Below are 14,718 nucleotides of genomic sequence, written 5' to 3'. Positions count from 1 at the left end.
GGAAATACTGAGCATGCGCGAAAATTCTTTTGTTTCCTGTAATTCTATTTTTCATTATTTAACAGAAAAGTGAATGTAATCCTTAATATAAACTTCTATAAATCCCTATACATTGTAGAAAAGTGAGTGAATAAGGAATTCAACAGTAAAATATAGGCCTACTTATTCGTGTCAAAATACACTTGTTATTGTTGCATTGCAGAACAGTTAAATACATGATTAAACAATTAATTGTAAAATATTTTCAAAATACACATTTATTGCTGACATTCTTGCATTATAGATAAGATTATGTGTTTGTTTTATATAAGATAAGGTTATACAAAACAGGTCTATTCAATGGCAAATTTACAACACAGATAATATAAAATGTATTATAAATAGCATATAGGAAGGATTTAAATATCCAACTTTACCATCAAAATATTAACATTAGGAATTATATTAATTTGTATAATGAATAGCAGTGCATAAAACATTTTACTGCATAATTTCCCACATAAAATTTTATGCAATCATGAATATACAGATGCAAACACAACTTTCACTGCACACATACACAAAAAGATAAACATTTAATGAATAACATATTGAATAGCCCAGTGTTTTAAGTTTGTTGTTATGGCACCATCAAAACTGATCATATTTATGATCACTGCAAATAATAAAATCTTAACATTTAAATATTTAAACAAATGTGTTATTGAAACAGATGTTCTGTAGTTACACTCAAAAGTATAAAGTAATGAAAAAAGTGACCACCGCATTGCTGCAGATTCTTCTGGATGAGGTTTTAAATGGCAGTTACAGTGCTGATGACATCATGTCGTGTTGTTGTTGATGTCCATGCGGCTGATGAGCTCTGTGACCAGCGTCTGCAGCGTCTCTGAACGCATTTTGCTCACTTCCAGCACAGCTTCATGATTGACAGTCTCATTGTCCTCATAGCTTTTCACCACTTTGTTAGTGATGAGGGAGAGACCAAAGACTCTCATGCCACAATGACTGGCGACCAACACTTCTGGTGCAGTACTCATTCCTTTAAAGGTATGATGTATGAATTAATAATAATTAAGACAATATAACTATTACTATAAAATGAAATGTTAATATACATGAAGTGCGTTATATCTGTGCCAATATTATCACAAATGGAAAAGAACAAGTTTTTCCAAAATCCTGCCTAATTTAAAGGGTTAGTTCACCTAAAAATGAAAAGTTTGTCATGTATTACTCACCCTCATGTCGTTTGACACCCATAAGACCTTCGGAACACAAATTAAGATATTTTTGATTAAATCCGATGGCTCAGTGAGGCCTCCATTGACAGCAAGAAAATTAACACTTTCAAATGCCCAGAAAGCTACTAAAGACATATTTAAAAGAGCTCATGTGACTACCGTGGTTCAACCTTAATGTTATGAAGCGATGAGAATACTTATTGTGCACCAAAAAAACAAAAAACACGTGATTTACTGAAACTACTGATTCGAAGCTTCATGAAGCAGTGTTTTCAAATCGCCCATCACTAGATATTGTTGAATTAAGTCGTTGTTTTTTTTGGTGCTCAAAAAATATTCTCGTCACTTCATAACATTAAGATTGAACCACTGTAGTCACATGAATAGTTTTAAATATGTCTTTAGTATCTTTCTGGGCATCTGAAAGTATTAATTATCTTGCTGTCAATGGAGGCCTCAGTGAGCCATCGGATTTTATCAAAAATATCTTAATTTGTGTTCCGAAGATGAATGAAGGTCTTACGGGTGTGGAACGACATGAAGGTGAGTAATTAATGACAGAATTTTCATTTCATCACTAACCCTTTAATTTAAAGTGTCCCTATTATGCTATTTCAAAGGTTCCTAATTTAGTTTTGGAAGTCTCCTACAATAGGTTTTCATGCATCCAAGGTCAATATACATCAGCATCACCTCTTTTCTCACAGAGTCTGAAATGGTTTGTTAAAGGATTCAGACTCTCTAAAACCTATCCTTTCCAAAAGCATACTCAGCTTTGATTGGTCAGATGGCCCAGTTTGTTATGACTGGTCTACCGTGGTAAATAAAACAGCCTTTATAAACAGTGTTGCCAAGTCTGCGGTTTTCCCGTGTAATTGGGCTACTTTTACACTGTTGCTGTGGGTTGTTTTTCATGTCCGCGCGTTGAATCAACCCCAAATAACGTGATATTTAGCCCCTGGAATGCGAATTTTACCAGGGGAGCCCCGCCAAAAACGCAGATTTTACCCCCTGGAATGCGATTTTTACCGTAGGACCCCACCTGAAATGCAATTGGGCTAGTTTTGAGGAACAAATGGGCGCGTTTTGTTGTGAAAACCTGGCAACCCTATATATAAATCTGAATTTTGAGCCGGAGTCCTCAAAGTAGATTCGCTCTCTCAGTGCAGAAAACAGCGTCTTTTCAACATGAAACAACACAACTCATCCAGGCCTCTGCTACAACCACAGTGTTTGTGTTGTCAAAGTAGATGTTTGCGGGCAGCCAATGAAGACCATAGGCTGGCATTATCTGCAAATAATTACTGACGACTCGTTTCAGGCAGTTCAGAATCGATTCATTCTTTTTTTTTTGAGAGAAAATAACTCCATTTATTGTGCACTTTGACCTTTTACATTCACAAACAGCTATGTAGCCCACTACATAAAAGGTAATCTGAAAAATCATAATAAGGGCACTTTAAAGATTCTGATTAGATATGAATTGTATTGATTTTACTAAACGAGACACCATCTTACCAACTGCATCAACTCCCAGTTTGTGCAGAAGTCGGGCTTCAGCGATGCTCTCAAAGTTGGGTCCTCCCACCATGCAATACACACCTTCTCGGACATACTGGGAGACACCCATGCTCTTACAGATGTCGAATGCCATCTTCCGTAGGCTTTTGTCATAGACCCCAGACATGGGTGGAAACCGAGGGCCAAACCTTGATAGCGACCGATAAATGATTACATTCCTTATACTGGTGATTACAACGAATGAACGCTTTCTTAACTCACTTCAGCATGTATGCTGATACTCACTTATCATCATTAGGGCCATTGAGAGGGTTCAGTCCAGCAAGTCCAGGGAAGTTAATGTGGTCACGTATGATCATAATATCACCACAGCTATAACTGTCCGCTAGCGACCCCGCAGCGTTAGTGACAATCAAGGTGTCGACACCCAGAAGCTTGAACACTCTAACTGGAAAAGTGACCTGAGGAACACAAGCACAAATTCCGGTAATCCATTTTCAACATCCACCACCTTTGTAATAAACCTTCATAAGCTTGCTGCTGTACTCTACAAGGCATTTTAGCAATAAGCCATTGTAATCTAACCCTGTATTATGTAAACCACACAAAAGTTTCATTGAATTGTGGCATAAAGCATGTGACTCAAATTAGCGTGACCAGTAAGGAGTGAATATACTGTGCGGGCATCCAAAAAGAAAAAGGAATCTCCTTATTCTATCATCATTATAGACTGCAGCATGACACAGCATGAATAGAACAGTGTTTAGGAGTTACTTTTGGAATGCAATATAATTTTGTTATGTAATATTATTCTTTATGACACGTGATGAAATTCAGCGAGGATGCATTAAATTACAGTAAAGTGGCAGTAAAGACAACTATAATGTTACAAAAGGACAAACCTTGCTTAGTGAGTGTCCCTCATACATGTGGAATCGACCCTGCATGCACACGCAGGTCTTCCCTTTGAGCTCCCCAAAAACAAGCCTTCCAGCATGACCTTTCACTGTTTGAATACACACAAGCACAGACACATACAAGCATTATTACTTGTAACAAAATACACACAAACAAAAAAAATGTTGCTATAATTTTGGTTCATGAATCCATTTAAAATTGAAGGTTAAAAGTTTAACAGTGTAACGTGGTAGCATAATATTTAATTTTATTCATTATGCAGATGCTTTTATACAAAGCAACTTATATTGCATTCAAGAGACACATTTTCCATTTGATCAGTTCTTGCTTTCCCATGGGAATCAAACCTATGACCTTGATGTTGCTAGTGCCATGCTCTACTGTTTGATAATACTTTGTCTTTATTTTAGCAAATGGAGAAAAACACTGCAGCAAATACATTGTTACATGCTCTGACCATTCGTACCTGTGCTCTGAGGAAAGCCAGGGATGTCAGAGTATTTGAAAGAGTCTTGGCACTTGAGAGCATCCGCCAGCATGCCCAGTCCAGAGCCGCAGATGATGGCCACTTTAGGTCTGTGTTGTGTCTGGGACAGCAGCCAGTCTGCCGTTCTCTGGTAGTCCTCATGGCTGGTGATGAGAATGAAACATCTTTATTAAACTGAAAGCCTGACTATATTCATTAGAGGCAACTGTGGAATTTAAAGCATCAATTACTGACTATTGTCCCATTAGATATGACTGGAATTCATGTTTTGCACATTGTTGACTGTGTACAGTTTTTAAAATATCAGGACTACTGTGAACTTCTAAAAAGTATTATATTGATTTAAAGACAAATAATTAGCTTGACCTGAATCATACTGTAAAATGATGAAATTTATAGAATTAAACTGTATTAAATAGAGCTAAACTTTTCAAGAAAAAAGTATTTATGTATGCTATTTCTTCATACACACAATCCTAAAATGTACTTTACCTTAATCTTAAGATGGAAAGAAAATGTAACTTACCAGATTTGGTCTTTACTATGCATGTTGGTGTTGTGTGTTCGTCCTAAAGAACGTTTTAAACTGAGTGTTCCTGGATTTGAGCAGTGTGTGAATGAGAGAACAGCCCTCTCCATTTAAGTAAACCTAGTGTCTGACCTCACTAACACAAACAAATGCTCTGATTGGTTACAACTCAAATGAATTGCCTTGTAATTTGTAGGTGTGTCTTAAGTATATTATCAGAGGCAAACTAAACTTGCAATCAGATTTGGGAGAAGTAAGCTTTTAAAACTGAACACATAAGAATATCTGGTGCTCTTACTTGTGAATGCATAGTCAATTCAAAATTTAATTGCATCACAAGGGGATTTTTTTGACAGAGCTAATCATAGGATCAGAAATCATCAATTGGGAAAAAAAAAAAGCATAAATTACTTAAAAATTTAAAAACATCATGTCACTATAGCCTATGGAAAACACTGATTTTAAACTATACTGCATTTGTTTCCTATAGTTGTAGATTGTACTAATGTATGCTGAGATAATTGATCTGTATTCTTATTTTTTTCAGCAATTTCTTTTAGATTTGATGCAGTTTGTACATGTACAATCAGGCACGTTTCAAAATGCAGGTCTCAAAGTGTGTAGTAGATCCAGATCTGTCAATGGGTCAAGCTTGAGTTCTTCCACAGGATCTGTAAACATGTGAGGCCCATTATCAGGGGTACATACTCCTACTCAAATCCAAAGCATGAGACTAGAAAAATTTAATTTGGGGACCTCACAAGATTTGTCTGATTGCAAGCAATTTTCCACTTTTAGATGCAGATCCAAAGTCTTGTAAATACGTTTCAAGTGTAAATGTATGAATTGACCTTGACCAAAATCAATGACTGATACACCATTGTTTGCCACACCTTCTGCACTTTTAGTAACGGGATCTGTAAGTTCAGCACAGCTGAATAGGAAATCAATTGCCTGGGACAATGGTCACTTATACAACTTAACGGTCATTACGCAAAAATATTTGTCTGTAGAATGCAGTGACTGACCAATTAGAACCAAGTATTCTGAGAGTGTGTAATAAGGGAGCTCATTCATCAAGCAGTGAAAAAAACTAATATTTGACTCTTTTTATGGATATTTAAATATGAAAACAAAAAGTAGGAATGCATGATCAGTATCATATTGGTTATAAGTCAATATTAGATCATTTTTAATTTATTGCTATTGGATATGTAATTGTGCATGCTAATTTCCTCTAAATTTACATTTAGTTAAACACAATTAGTTAACCAGCATTAATTTAATCATTTACTTCTCCTGCGTCCTATTCTTCTGTATTCCAGAATGGCAGCACAGCTGAAAGGCTTGTTTGTTTGAACTGCGCCCTCTACTGTACAGGTATGAATTTGCAATTCCTTCAGCATGAGGCTTATTCATTTCACATTTGGTGTTAAAGGGCCTTCTTTACATTTGCCAAAAATAGAACTTTTTTGTCATTATAAAAACAAACAAACAAACAGCGAAGCCCAAATGAGAAAAAGTAACGCAAAAGTAATGGTTTCCATAAAAAGTAACTAAATAACGCAATTAGTTACTTTTTTAGGGAGTAACACAATACTGTACTGCATTACTTTTAAAAGTAACTTCCCCCAACACTGATTATAATATTGTGATACCTAAATTCACTTACAGCATTTGTGCGGTTTTATTTTTTATTTATTTAGATAAAATAGTATTAATATCGTCCAGTTGTTGGCCATAACAAAGAAAATAATTATCATCTTATTGTATCAACCAAAATTTTAAGTTGCATCCCCAAACAAAACTGCTCACCCAAGTGAAACAGAATTCAAGAACAGACTCGATCCTGTAAATGTCATCATTCCTATGAGGAACATTCGGCTCTAGACAATAATATTTACATTTTCAGCATTGCTTTCTCACATACCATCAGTCTGACAATGTCCACCAGTGTCATGATAGCTTTCAGACACATGAAAACCTTTTGTTTCAAGAGGACATGGTAAAAATTGCATAGCGGGTCACATCTAACTAGGCTCATGTGAGTGATACAATGTAACCAAGCAGATAAAGAGAATGACAGAGACCGATAGACAGAGAGAGAGAGAGAGAGAGAGAGAGAGAGAGAGAGAGAAAAGAGAGAAAGAAAACGTATCCCTCTTTCTCTGTAATTACATTAACAATGTCGAGTGCCAAGCATACCCCATGCATCTCTCTCTTTCCATCTGCTCAGACGTAATCTGTGGCATATGAGGCACATGTGATTTCACCCACTGGAATCTCATTGCCCAATTCACTCATTATTAATGGATTCTAAATAAAATCAGAATGAAAAACCTCAATAAAAAGTGGAGTTTGATTTTTACTTAAAAATCATGTACTTAAACTTATTGTTTGGGCTCCAATTTAGCTTTGCAAAAAAAAAAGTGTTAAAATGTAATAAATAAGTATTAACGTATTAATTAAAGGTACACTATGTGTACTTTTTCCCCTCAATATTAACAAAATTTAAATAATGAATCATCATCAATCCAAAATGTGTTTTTGTCTTACCCTGATTCACTATGGTGAGGCTGTTATAAGTGTTTATATTTTAGACATATCAGGATGGTTTTCGGGGGAAATCGCCTGTGCGTGTCTCATCCGTAAACAGAGGAAAGTTGCTCCGGCTACTTTGACGTGTATATGGTGTTGGAGTGGCACAGGTTAGTTCTCACAACAAGCAATATAGGTTGACATGGAGCACGAACAAAGGAAAGTCTGCTGGCAAAAAGAATAAAGCTTTAGAGCTCGTAATAAAACAAGAATCAACATTGGCTTGGCTTTTCAGAGATAACAAGAACTGAGGTATATGTTGTAAAAGTGACATGGAGATGGCGTTTTTATTACTCAACAGGTAAGGTATTTTATTGAACAGACAAACTGCCATATGTTGCTCTCTAACAGAGTTCACTGTAAAGCATTATCTATTGTAAAGGGTCATATTCATCCACACAGTCACACAGAGCCAAAGCACAACCAAAACAATGTTCTTCCGCAAAATGAATGTAGTTTTGTTTAACTGCTAAAGGGCCAAAAGTTACATAGTGTACCTTTAAAATGAAAATGTACAAGAATATTATTGTGGATTTGTGATGCAATAATTATCAAGCATGTAAATACATTCATGTGGTACTATGGTCATATTTTTATTAGCCCGGCTTAAAACGTAACACTCTAATAATTTTATTTTAATATGCAACAGGGGGTCTCTGCTTCATCTCTCTATATTTATCAAGGTATCTTTGGCCCGAAAAAGGCTAAACATAAAAAAAGAAAAATAAGCCCCATAGCCTGTGTAATTTCTTAAATAAAAGCACAGTGCTTGGAACGTGCCAGGCATTTCTCATGCGCGAGCCATTTCACGTGCTCCACAATACTCACTCTATGCTCTGACGTCGGGCTGGTCATGTGGAGGTGTGCTGTAATTCGTTTTTAGTGAATCTGCTGGGAAACTTGTGACTTGTAGAAGGGTCATATATATGTCTGAGTCCTCATCTTAACCCTGGCCTAACTACTATTCTTATAATTTGTTGTTTCTTGGTTGTTTTTATGAACAAACATGGCAGAAAATGCTTAATATAATGCTCAATATATTTATTTATTAAATATATAAATATTGTATATATATGTTTAAATATATAATTTATTTAAACATACATGAAACTTCCCACATTTTATAAGCTACTTTTAATTACTCTTTTTTTCCTTTTTCTTTTTTTTCTTACAATTTTAATAGTATATTAAATTGTTAAAGCTTTATAGATTTAATTGATTAGACATTTATTTGGTTATTTTAATTAAACCATTAAAATGAAAAACAAAAATATAACAAATTTCATAAATTTCAAATACGACAATTCAACTACAGTCAAGCTACTACATATATACTGTATACACACATTTATCAGGCATAACATTATGACCACTGACAGGTGAAGTGAATAGCACTGATTATCTCTTCATCATGGCACCTGTTAGTGGGTGGGATATATTAGGCAGCAAGTGAACATTTTGTCCTCAAAGTTGATGTTTTAGAAGCAGGAAAAATGGGCAAGCGTAAGGATTTGAGCGAGTTTGACAAGGGCCAAATTGTGATGGCTAGACGACTGGATCAGAGCATCTCCAAATCTGCAGCTCTTGTGGGGTGTTCCCGGTCTGCAGTGGTCAGTATCTATTAGGGCTGGGCGATATATCGCATGCGATTCTCACACGCATTTCATCAGTAAAGCCGGTTCCCTGATTACCGCTAAATCGCCATCACCTGCTTTCAAATGGAGCGCCTTTTAATAGACAGAGCCGTAGTTCACGGACAAGCCACGCAAAATCGGGTTCATTATCGAAGTCGATTCATCTTTGATACTGAACGCGATTTTGCGTGGCTTGTCCGTGAAGTATCCCCAGCCCTAGTATCTATCAAACGTGGTCCACGGAAGGAACAGTGGTGAACCGGCGACAGGGTCATGAGCGGCAAAAGCTCATTGAGGCACGTGGGGAGCGAAGGCTGACCCATGTGGTCCAATCCAACAGACGAGCTACTGTAGCTCAAATTGTTCAAAAAGTTAATGCTGGTTCTGATAGAACAGTGTCAGAATACACAGTGCATCACAGTTTGTTGCGTATGGGGCTGCATAGCTGCAGACCAGTCAGTGTGCCCATTCTGACCCCTGTCCACTGCCGAAAGTGCCAACAATGGGCACGAGAGTATCAGAACTGGACCATGGGGAAATGGAGGAAGGTGGCCTGTTCTGATGAATCACATTTTCTTTTACATCACGTGGATGGCCAGGTGCGTGTGCATCACTTACCTGGGGAACACATGGCACCAGGATGCATCATGGGAAGAAGGCAAGCCAGCAGAGGCAGTGTGATGCTTTGGGCAATGTTCTGCTGGGAATCCTTGGGTCCTGCTATCCATGTGGATGTTACTTTGACACGTACCACCAACCTAAGCATTGCTGCAGACCATGTACACCCTTTCACGAAAACGGTTTTCCCTGGTGGCCTCTTTCAGCAGGATAATGCTCCCTGCCACAAAGCAAAAATGGTTCAGGAACGGTTTGAGGAGCACAACAACAAGTTTGAGGTGTTGACTTGGCCTCCAAATTCCCCAATCGAGCATCTGTGGGAAGTCCAATCCATGGAGGCTCCACCTCGCAACTTATGGAGTCCATGCCTCGACGGGTCAGGGCTGTTTTGGCAGCAAATGGGGGACCAACACAATATTAGGAAGGTGGTCATAATGTTATGCCTGATCGGTGTATATATACCACAATTATATACAACTAATTTGGAAACACAGTGATGAACAGGAGCAAAATATTTCACATTTCATCCTGACTTGACCTAAACCAAAAAGGGGACCCTTTTTGCCCTTTCACAGGCCATATGAAGGTGAGTCAGGGAGCCAGTCTGGGTCTGAATCTTAAGCAGCTGACCCTAATCCTCCGAACACATATGGAGCAGGGTCATCCGTGTACATCTGGCTCCACTGCTGGGTGCCAAGAGCCAAGGACAGCCAGAAAACATGTAGGGCTACAATCAAGGGCGCACTCTTGGAAACGACGTCCCACCCAATGCCACCCGGGATACGGGAGCTGTGACGGCCTCTATTACCATCTTAAAAGATGACTCTGTCCTACAGTCAAACATCCTTCTGCTTGATTAATGTGTTGTTATAGCCTGATGCTACAGAGCATGCTATATTATGCAAATCTGATTTTAATGGACCTGCATTGATAATCGACCATGTGAAAAGAAAGGACATAATTGCATTTTAGAGTGGGCGGAGAGTGAAAGAGAAGTTAAGAGCCACTTAATTGACCAATTGCAGAGAAATATAGTACACAAGAGGAGACTCTCTTCTCCTGAGTACGATTGCAGATGTCCATGAAGGATAGGACACACTTCAGCTCTCATAGTTACAGTAAATCTACACTATGCCATGATAAAGCTCCCATCAAACCGTCCTGGCTGTAATTGCCACTAATTGTTGCCATGGATGTCAGTCCCTCTGTTGGGGGTCTCAAAAATGGGGCAAAATGATGGCAAATATTCACAGTCGTAAGCGTGACTGCACAATGCACACACAAACAATCAGAGCCACACATCTGTGATACATACACACACACACACTGTGACACAGTGATTGCAGTCCCAAACCATATGTGACCCCCTTTATTTGGGAGGGTTTCAAGGTTGACAGTCTGTCCGCGTTGGGCCCGCAAATACAACAAGCACTCGCATTGAGAAAAAGTGTTTGTAAATCGGGTTGCCAGAAAATGATTACCTTCGTTATTATTCCACCCAACGGGAAGGATCTGCATTGGCGTTTGACTCTATGGGACTTAATGATGCTCTGTTTTGGTATCACACAGTAAGCTACTCTCATTGCCAGAATAGTCCCCTGCGCTGAGAGAATCGCTGCCTGGGCTGTGGATTATTCTAGATTAACCGCACTGGGCATAATCTCTGGAGCAGTCTGTATGTCAGTGTGGAGGTGGCAGACAGAAGGGCAGGGCTAACAAGGGCATAGCTCTATTTTGGCTAGCACACACATAAACACAAACAGGCATGTCAGGCCAGTCTTGCTCCTGTGGGAATCTGCTGTTGTGGGTTACAAACTGCTAATCTAAAAAAAGGGTATCATAAAAATGCACCCTTCTCTAGATTTCCATCTTTTATCCACAATGTACAAAATGTTTATATATCATTTATAAAAGGGGTCAATAAGGAAGTTGATACTGAGTACTTATGATTATTTTCATGAGTATTTGCAGTTTATTTTTGTTCCACCAACAAAATTAGTTTTCAAACTAATTTAAAAGCAGAATCAACTGTAGCGCATCTCCTAGGGATTCACAGGGATATGACTGAATTGGTTGAGTAAATTATTCAATGACTCGTTCATAAAAGACAGATGCTTGTTGCATTCCTGAATGAATCAGTTTTTTAAACAAATGGGTTGAGCGAATGATTTAATGACTTACACATAAAGATAATCACTTATTTTGTTTCTCTAAGTGACAGTCAAACCAAACTTTATCCAGACACCTTGAACATTCATTAATACAGTTTATTCACTATCGTTTAAAAAAATGTTAATAATATATGACAAGATCTCAGAGTTAAACTGTGTCAGAAAAAAGATAGTGTCAGATAACACTTAAGCAAAACATGGCCAGATCAAAGTCTCTGTTCCAAATTTTTATCAATTTCCACTGTATGAGGAATTTTTGGGTGTAATATGTCACAGTTTACTTTATTTTGCTATCCTCACTTACATAAATGAACTATAGTGTCCTGCACCCACTAGTAAACAAATATCAAAAATATCAAACATGTCTGAATAATTTTTGGTTTGACTGTATATAGTCAAAGACTATAGAATAACACAAGACATGTCACTTGTATTGTTTTGAATGGGAGAAAGTGTAACGCGCAATATGGCAGAATAAGTCCCGCCTTCTAAATAAAAGCCAATCGCTGACTGGTAAAGTCATCGCGTCACTGCAGCGGCCGTTAGAAGCACTGGTTTCTATAGAAACAGTCAGACGCGCGCCTCCTCATGATTCGAGCGTTTGGAAAAAAAATTATGAGATAGTTGTTGTCAGAATTCATTGGTGATTTCAAATATGAAATTTAATCGAAAGCTTGGCAAACAGCTTTGGAGAATTTGATGTTTCCCCATTCAAAGAGATAGGAGCTGCATGGATGCCCAGGATGCCCTGAGAGGCATTTCAAAGATGGCCGCCGAGTGAAATGACTTGTCTTAAAGGGCTTGGATTTATTGTATTTAGCAATGATAATGCCTGTTTGTTATAAAGTTAAAAAAACAACTAGTTTTGTTTCTAAATGAATCATTGTTTTTGAACGAATTGGAAGAATAAATCAATGACTCACTTACTCACTTGTCGCCACCTACTGGGCATGTAACCTGCAGAAAAAGTCACTGAAAATTCCCCACCACTAAAATATATTGGGAGGGCATGATTACTTTGTGTCTGGAGTGGGAAGATATTTTCTTTGGTTTTGGTGAGTACAGCAGTAACCTTCTGAAATGAAATCATAAGAGAAAAGAAAACTCAATTTCCAGATAATTACACAATATTATTTATGTTGTCTAATTCTGATGAGTATTATGAGTAGTCATACATTCGCCAATATAGTTATATGCTCGCAGACATCCTAAACTCATAAACATTTACACACACAGTATGCATACAGTAAGTACATAGTAGAGTTTCACTCCACATTGCACATATCTGCAGATTTGTTTGATTGTTTTGGTCTCTGCGGCCCCACCTCAGCTGGATCTATGTATCCATGTGATGTGTGAGTGAATGCACCGTCGGTGTGAATTAAGAGGGGACTGCTGACACTCGACTGGCTGAGACCAATAATGGGACCCCTGCTGTTGGGAAGGCCAACACAGGCAGAGGGGGGCCCTGCATGGGGGTCACGCTTGGCTACACTCAGAGTAAAGGGACGTGGCACTGTCACTCAGAGATATGGAGATATTTCTCCAGACCTCCGTGAAGTCTGTAAGGGTTGCATGCAGTGTTATGACAGGTCAGGTTTTGAGATGGGTAATTTTTAGTAAGTGCTCATACAGCAGCTGAGTACACCAGGAGCCTGTCAGTCCCATAACTCACATATTTTAAAAGTCATATTTTTTCATATCTATCTATCTATCTATCTATCTATCTATCTATCTATCTATCTATCTATCTATCTATCTATCTATCTATCTATCTATCTATCTATCTATCTATCTATCTATCTATCTATCTATCTATCTATCTAATCAAAAATGGCAGTAAAGACATTTATGTTACAAAATAAGACATTCATATTATGTTCTTCCTTTGTTCTTTTGAACTTTCTAGTTATCAAAGAATCCTGGGGGAAAAAAAATCACAGGTTTGACAAAAATATTAAACAGCATAACTGTTTTCAACACTGATAATAATAGGAAATGTTTCTTGCGCACCAAATGAGCATATTAGCTTGATTTCTGAAGGATCATGTGAAACTTAAAAGTGGAGAAATGGAGAAATGAAATATATGAAAATAGAAAACTTGTTTTTTCAATTGTAAAAACTGCTGTTTTTACAGTATGTTCGCATAAGAGAAATATTCACAGGAATTTCACTGCTGAAGTCTTTTTAAAGATTGGTGAACACAGGGTTACTTTAAGCTGGCAGAAATGATACCGTCATTCAGCATATATCAGCAAACAGGTATATAGTATTCAAATTGCATTAGTGTAAACCCATCACAGTCGAGGTCTGTGTTTGTGTGATGTTACTCACATCTGGGATTATAGGAACTTTAACGTAGGAAGCTCTTGCTTTAATCCTGCTTGAAAGAGAGGGAGAGGAGGAGGAGAGGGGGGAAGAAGAGAGAGAGAGAGAGAATTAAATACATTTTTGTGTCACAGCACAGTCAAAAAGATTTTGTAATTCAGATTTTTTATTATTTTTTTTAAGGTAATAATGCTACATACAAAAACTAATAGCTAAATATGCACATTAACTAAGTGGCTGTAATGAAATTTGTTTTGTTGTTTGTCTTTTCCACCCACATCCACATTATTATTTTAGCAGATAAATTCCTAATTTCCTGGCAATATTGTATTTTAGTAGCCATGCCAACGTTAGAGAGAGAAAGAGAGAGAGTGAGAGAGAGAGGCATACAGAGCACTCTGGGGAGCAGAAAGCGACTGTGAAGGGACCCTGGTTCACTCCTGACTCCTGTTTGATTCCACTGCGCCAACTGTGCCCATTCATGCATGGCGTAGTTCCTTGTGGCACTCCACAAATCACCAGAACCATCATATCAGGGAGAGATTGCTTCTTTTTAGCCCATCCCCCATGTTCTCTCAGCCTATATCCCTCTGTTACACCTGTTTTTTTCTTCTTCTTTAGCTTAGCTTACATTCTGGCTTCACTCTTATAAGTAAATGTTCTTATTGGCAT

The 14,718-nt window shown here is 37.8% G+C and overlaps 1 protein-coding gene across 2 annotated transcripts in view; it reads right to left on the bottom strand.

Moving 5' to 3' along the window:
- Nucleotides 1-239: 239 nt before the first annotated feature.
- The window catches only part of pnp4a (purine nucleoside phosphorylase 4a), a 55,990-nt gene continuing 41,511 nt past the window's right edge, over nt 240-14,718 (bottom strand). Inside the window, exons 1-6 of one of the 2 annotated variants that reach the window (XM_048172793.1) lie at nt 4,694-5,560; nt 4,147-4,310; nt 3,665-3,768; nt 3,048-3,223; nt 2,760-2,950; nt 240-1,039 (exon numbers count right to left, since the gene is read on the bottom strand). In XM_048172793.1, the coding sequence (XP_048028750.1) occupies nt 822-1,039; nt 2,760-2,950; nt 3,048-3,223; nt 3,665-3,768; nt 4,147-4,310; nt 4,694-4,806 (966 nt within the window). In that variant the 5' untranslated portion in view covers nt 4,807-5,560 and the 3' untranslated portion in view covers nt 240-821. Of the gene's footprint in view, nt 1,040-2,759; nt 2,951-3,047; nt 3,224-3,664; nt 3,769-4,146; nt 4,311-4,693; nt 5,561-14,718 lie in introns of those variants that run through there. The other variant, XM_048172794.1, reaches the window with a different exon arrangement.

The sequence above is a fragment of the Megalobrama amblycephala genome, linkage group LG21 (assembly GCF_018812025.1).
Source record: "Megalobrama amblycephala isolate DHTTF-2021 linkage group LG21, ASM1881202v1, whole genome shotgun sequence".
Classification (NCBI taxonomy): Eukaryota; Metazoa; Chordata; class Actinopteri; order Cypriniformes; family Xenocyprididae; genus Megalobrama; species Megalobrama amblycephala.
The sequence above is the reverse complement of the archived record's forward strand: the minus strand, read 5'-3'. Positions and strand labels throughout refer to the sequence as shown.